Genomic DNA, 7,040 nt, shown 5'->3' with positions numbered 1-7,040 from the left:
TTAGCATCTCAAAGCCTTCATTCATCAATAGGGGAAAACAATATTCTTACCTCATGGGCTTGGATGCAAGGATTAAAAAAAAAAAAGCAGTGTACATTCCATGCTATTTGACACTTAAAAATACTCAGTTCAAAATAGCTATTATTGCTTCTGTGGAATCCTGGCACTGTGGAATCCAGCACTATGCATCTTGGAGTTGAGTGAGGACTGAGCCCAGTTCTGGCCTCTGTGGACTGTGCTACTCCAGCAAATGAACTTTGAGGAATACTTGCCAACTCTAACATCATGTCTCATGATTTGGTGATGTTCAGAGATGTGACTGTAGACTTTTCTTAGGAAGAGTGGGAATGCCTGAACTTCTATCAGCGGAATTTGTACAGAGATGCATTGTTAGAGAACTATAGCAAGTTGGTATCACTGGAATGTTCCATTACTAAACCAGATGTGATTACCCTGTTGGAACAAGGGAAAGAGCCCTGGATGCTTGTCTAAGATGAGAAAAGATGGAGTCTAGGTTTGGAATCCTAGTATGACACTAAAAAGCTATTTGAAGAAAAGAATTTTTATGAAATTAGTTTATCTCAGTGGGAAATAATGGAAAGAGCCAAAAGTTGTGGGCTCAAAAACTCTTTTTCAGAAAAGATTATGAATATAAAAGATTTGAGGGACAAGAGGGTCCCCTATGGTATACTTCAGGCAAGTGACAAAAAGTACCCCTGAAAAAAATTTCCCTTACAGGAAGCTCTCATCCCTTGCTTTATATCAGAAAAGTCAGAATAGAGAAAAACCCTGTGAATGCATGGATTGTGGGAAAGCTTTTAGAGTGCACTAAGAACTTACTTTCCATCAGATAATCCATACTAGTGAGAAAGTATAAAGAATGTGGAAAAACTTTTTGACAATGTGCCCATCTTAGTAGATGTCAAAGAATTAATACAGGGGCCAGGGATATGGCTCAGTGGAATAAGCACTTCCCTGGCAAGCACAAGGGCCTGAGTTCAAACCCTAGTTCTGAAAAAAAAAAAAAAAGAATTAATACATATGACAAACTTTATGAGGGTAAAAAATGTGGAAAGATTTTTATGTGTAGCTCAAACCTTTGTGTACATCAAATAATTCATGTTGGTGAGAAGCCATGTGTATGTAAAGAATGTGGGAAGGCCTTTTGAGTGCAAGGGCAACTTAATCTCCATCAAAGGATTCATACTGGTGAGGAACCCAATGAGCGTAAGGAGTGTGGAAAGACCTTTAGACAGTATGCACACCTGACTTGACATCAGAGGCTTAACATTGGTGAAAAGTGCTATGAGCGTAAGGAATGTGGTCAGGCTTTCTTGTGTAGCATAGGCCTTCTAGCTACACAAACTTCATACTGGTGAGAAACCCCATGACTGTAATGAGTGTGGAAAGGCCTTTAGAGTGCAGCAGCAACTTACTGTCCATCAGAGAATCCATACTGGTGAGAAGCCTTATGGTTGTAAGGAATGTGGGAAGACCGTTAGTCGTGGCTATCAACTAACTCTGCACAAGTGAATCCACACTGGTGAGAAGCCATATGAGTGTAAGGAATGTCAGAAATTCTTTCATCATTACTCAGAACTTATTTCCCATCAAGGTATTCATATTGGAGAGAAATCTTATGACTGTAAGGAATGTGGGAAGGCCTTTAGGCTGTTCTCACAACTTATTCAACATCAGAGCATTCATTTTGGTAAGAAACCCTGTAAATGTAAAGAATGTGAGAAGACATTTAGACTGCTCTCCCAACTTACCCAGCACCAGAGCATTCATACTGGTGAGAAGCCCTATGATTGTAAGGAATGTGGGAAAGCCTTAAGACTTCATTCATCACTTATTCAGCACCAGAGGATTCAGTCTAGTGAGAAGCCTTACAAATGTAAAAAGTGTAAGAAGGCATTTAGACAGCATTCACACCATACTTACCATCAGCGAATTCATAATGTGACTTAAATAAAAGGAAAATCATTTAGCCTTTGTTTCTTATATAAACTGTATTTACCGGCAGCCAGAAATTGATAACGTGAAGGTGAAGATTTGTATAGAGAATTCCAGCAAGTAAATGCAGAAAAATATATAATTGGAAAACTCTACTAGAAAAAAAAATATATCTAGGGGACAGTTCTCCATAGAAATTAAGGACATGAGTGAAAGATTAGCTTGAACTTTTAGCAAGTAGATCAGGCTAATGACAACTGAACTCACATATCACCCTCAACCTCATGAAACTAGGACCATAAAATATTATGTGCCTCATAATATTATAAAGTACAATGTACATATCTTACCAGGATATTGAACCTATATTTAAGCCTGAATACCTAACTTCTATTTAGAGAAAATTAAGAAATGAAAATAACATGATATGACAAATCTAAAATATAAGTAATTCTACAAGATGAATGAAATGATTTCTCAAAGAATGAAATGACAAGGAAAAGAAAGGTGGAACTATTCAGAGACTTACAAATCAAATGCCATGAGAGAGTGGTTCTTAATGAGATCATGAGTTGAACGAATATTGAAAATAAGACATTTTTACAACAACTGGAATGGGAACATTGAGTTTTTGTTAGGTATGGATAATAGCACTGTAGTTACATGAAAAATCTCTTTGTTAAGAGATAAATTCTGGCTTTCCTACACAGAAGATATATGACATCTAGAGTGTCCTTTAAAATGCTCTTGTGGAAGAAAAGTGAAGGTGAATAAATTTGGCAAAATGATGGCAAACTGAATCTTGAATGCATAGTTTTTCTTTGTTTTGTGATTCTTTTATGGATTTTTTTTTGTATTTGAAAATTTCCTTAGTGTTCTTTTAAAGGTAAAATCAACTGTGAAACTATAACCAGTTAGAAGTGAATTACTTTTTAAAATGCCTATATATTAAACACTGTGCACCAGGCATTTTGGCACACTGCGGTAATCGCAGCACTTGGGAAGCTGAGGCAGGAGGATTGCCATGAGCTCAGTGTCAATCTGGGCTACATAGAGAGACCCTGTCTGAAAAAAAAGTTGTGGAAGTTGCTAGTGCTTTACACATTGGGATCTTAATGTATACAGGACATTAACATTAACTGTTCATACTATTTGTTCGCCTCTTAATACTATTATAATACTTGTCCCATTTTAAGCACTTCTTGTGTTTCAAAAATGAATAAAGAAAGCAACTGCAACTACAAAAAATCAGCTATCATCATCATCATCATCATCATCATCATCATCATCATCATCATCATCTACTATTATTTAATTCTTGCGGCAGGGAGGGATTATTAGCTCAATTGCATGCATGGGTAAATGGATTTAGCGAATTTATCACTTTCTTCAGCCATCACTTTCTTGTGCTGCTCAGCTACTAACTGTGCTTCACTAGATGGGGATGTCCAAGAGTCTAGGTGACTCAGAGGGAGATGTTCTTTCCCAGATTAAGTAGTCCCTTCCTATCCACAGGGGTCATATTCCAGCCCCAGTTAATACCTAAATTCTCAGATGTGCAACCTTAGACAGACCTGTGTGCTTATGATAAAATTTAGTTTATAAATTTCCCAGTGTAAGAGATTAACAACAGCCAATAATAAAATAGAATAACCATAACAATATACTATAATAAAGGGTTTTAGAATTTATGAATTATTTATTTGTGGAATTTTCCATCTAATATTTCCTTTTGTATGTCACTAAGACTATACAAAATAAAAGACTGGCTAATAGGAGGACTTTTATAATGGGGCTTCCAGAGTTAATTTTTTATTCAGAACTGAAAACTTTAGAAGAGTTTCTGAAGTCCCCCCAAGTCTACTGGTGATGATACAAGGGTCGTGAGCATGCGTGATGGGCCCAGCAGTATGTCTGAGGAGTGGACTGGGCAGGATGAGTGCTTGGTTTAAACCCATTCTCATGAAGCTTTGTCTGGTGGTCCTGATGGGGGCATTGTTCAGTGTCAGTAAGAGCAGAGTTGGGGGCCAAAAGGGGGAATTTGAATACATCAGTTTCTTGGTTCAGAGCCTGCTCTTTTTGGGTGGATTAGAAGGACTCCCACGACTGGAGCTGGAATCAGTGCAGCGGTGAGGGGCACAGGGAGCTGTGTATTTGTAGAATGGGCATTTGCAGCGATGAATTTACAGATGCTGTAGGGTGAGGGGCTCAGGACGGAATGGTGAGGACCAGCTCCAGGCTGCTTCTCTTGTAGACCTTGCCTTTCCCTCTGATAAGCTGGGAAAGGGACGCCTGCTCCACGGATCAGATTCCATAGTGCTCTTCAAGACTTTCTGTAGATTCATCTTTACTTAATCAGCAATTGTTGCTTTTGCCCAGAGCATTTCAAAGTATTTCTTTTAGAAAAACTTCTTGAGCCAGTCTGAAACACACATATATGCACACCCTTCTTAAACAAAAGAAAATATTTATTTTGAGACATTGCTCAGTGTGTTTGTTTAATTATCCAAGTTAGTCATGGATTATATTTAATCCATGAGTTTATTGTCCCCACTGAGTGCCTGCAACTTGCTGTGGCCATAGAGTTTCATAGACCAGAGTTAGTGTTCATGAGCAAAAAGCTCATGGGTTAGGGTTTGCTTTTTGAAAACAGTGCTCCTTTCTCAAGTTGAAAATTTATCTGATCTTTACTGTAAGAAGATGGTATTGGGTGACTGAGAGGCCCCTGTACAGGAGTTCACATGTGGTCAGTAATGACAGAGCCTTGTGTGAGGCCACCAGGACCCAGCGGGATGCCCAGTGCGACTTTAGTCAAGAAAATAGAATCAGTGCAGCAACACAGATGACTTTAAGAGATGAAATAAAGTTAAATGAATGAAGCCAGGCTCAACAGCACCACCTTTATGATTCCATTTGTTTGACGTCTGGAGAAGGGAAAACTATAGGCATATGATTAGATTCAAGGTTGCTAGGGATTAGCAGGACAAGGTGGGGCTCTTACAAAGGAGCATGAGAGAACTTTGGGCATTGAGGAAAATATTATAGGCCTTGATTTTGCTGTGCTTCCATGATTGTGTACGTTTGTTAAAATTTCTAGAACTATAACCTATAAAGGTACATTTTGCTACATCCCTGAAACCCAGAACAAATTAAAATAAAACCAATGACATTACTTTAATAGGCATTTCTCCTATGCCCAATTCTGGTGGCATTTACCTAAATTTACTACTAGGAGAGTAATTCTTTGTGCTTGAAACAGTAGGATTAGTAAGCTGTAAGCCTGCTGGGTTTTATTGAATAACATTCTACAGATGTGACAACACAGAGTCATGGTCCTTATTCACAAATTTAAGTGTTTGCAGGCATTTCTGAATTCTCAGTGGAGGATTATGTTCAGAATGGTTTTAAGGTTGAATGTACTTTATTAAATTTTTGGTCTTTTGAAAATTAGTAATTCGCGCTTGGTGGCATGGATGATTCCCTATTACTGAGTGCAAATTATTCATCAGACCAAAAAAAAAAAAAAAAAAAAGTCTCTCCTAGTTAAAGGTTTTGCTTTAGCCCTTGATGCTAAAGCCATTTATGAAATAGCCTAACAAAGCATGGTCTCTAGTATAAAATAGTGGTGTGTGATTTGCAGGAAAATGACGTTTTTGTAAAATACGATAAACTTTGAAAAGATATAGAGTTTATAAGTCCCCTGTCATGGTGTAGAATACATACAGCTGGGTTGGGTCATTTCAGGGTTTTCTTGTTTTAGATAAGTTGGGTTAAATACCCTGGCATGGTGGCCTTTATATGTGCAGTTGCTTGGAGTGTGCATTTAAGGCAGGGTCGCTGGCTTTTATGTGGTTGCCTAGAAGATGGGAAGATGGTTAGTGGAGGTTGAGAAAAAGAGCTGAGAAAATACGTTTGAGAGGGAGCCTGCATTCAGGCAAGGTAAGCTCTTCCCTGGATGTTTCTTTTGGTCCTTGTCTTGAGGCATGGTGTAATTCATGGACCTCAGACTGCTTCTTCTATGGGCCTTGCCCTGCCCTCTGATAAGCTGGGAAAGGGATACCTGCTCCACTGGTCATCAGATTCCATAGTGGATCTGATTCCAGATTCCATAGAACAACCCTGAGTTCTTGGATGAGTGACTCTAGGAAAGTCCTTCTTCTCTCATCTAGGAAAAGAAAGTATTTCCCCAAACTTGTGCAGATCCTTCTGTGCCTCTGAGTATCCTTGGTCTGGCTGTCTGCATAGGTGGTGCTAAATTAATACTTGGCATAAGAGGCCTGTGCTTCTGCGAGATTCCCAGCCTGCATGATGAGTTGCAGTTACAGTTAGGCTCAAGGAGGTGGCTTGTGCCACCCATAGCCTGCCTAACAAAGCTGCTTGAGTGCCACACACCTTGTGGAGTTAGGTATGAGGGCCGACTGTGGGGGAGAGAGAGTCTGGAGAACCACGGGAGGCTCGTGAAGGGAAGGATGTCCCTGAAGAGCCTGGACTGCAGCCCAGAAAACCTTGCAGGAGCAATGGTGGCAGCAGCTCTCTGTCCAGGCCTCCTGCTTGCTTTGGGAAATGGTCCTGGAAACACCACAGCTCTTCCCTGGGGCCTAATTAAACTGGCAGTTACCTGCACATCAATCTGGAAGCTGAAGGGAAGCTTTGATATCAAATTGTCATCTGTTGCAGGATATTAAGGTAGATGTGATTTATATTAGCCACAAAGCACTTTCATGATACCTTATTACTTTATTAAAGTGATATTTTCTATTATAAAAGTAAATACCTACTGCTTGTCAAAACCAGATAAAGACAGGTAGAGAGAAGTACCCATGAGCCTGTCTCCATATAGAGCTGAATTTACTATTTTGTTGCATTTCTTTCTCTTTACTTTAAAAAATTGTTTATTTGTTTATTTATTTATTTGATACAGGGCCTCACTACGCAGTTCAGACTTGTAGTAAACCTCTGTGTTAGCTTCCCCAGGGTGGGATTATAGGTGTGTACCATCATGCCCTTGGGGCAGCTTGGCATGTGGTACTGGGGATCCAACTCGGGTCCTTGTGCTTGCCAGACAGGTGCTTAGACTGCAGAGC

The 7,040-nt window shown here is 39.5% G+C and overlaps 1 protein-coding gene across 1 annotated transcript; it reads left to right on the top strand.

The window, feature by feature from the left end:
• The first annotated feature begins 285 nt into the window (after window positions 1–285).
• LOC105742131 (zinc finger protein 30 homolog) lies at window positions 286–1,971 on the top strand. Its single transcript, XM_012514700.1, is given in 5 exon segments — window positions 286–651; window positions 692–870; window positions 872–939; window positions 1,042–1,357; window positions 1,359–1,971. Coding segments are annotated over 5 exon segments (1,542 nt in total).
• The last annotated feature ends 5,069 nt before the right edge of the window (window positions 1,972–7,040 follow it).

Source organism: Octodon degus, unplaced genomic scaffold, assembly GCF_000260255.1.
Source record: "Octodon degus isolate 3935 unplaced genomic scaffold, OctDeg1.0 scaffold00037, whole genome shotgun sequence".
NCBI lineage: Eukaryota > Metazoa > Chordata > Mammalia > Rodentia > Octodontidae > Octodon > Octodon degus.
This window is presented reverse-complemented; position numbering and strand designations above follow the sequence as displayed.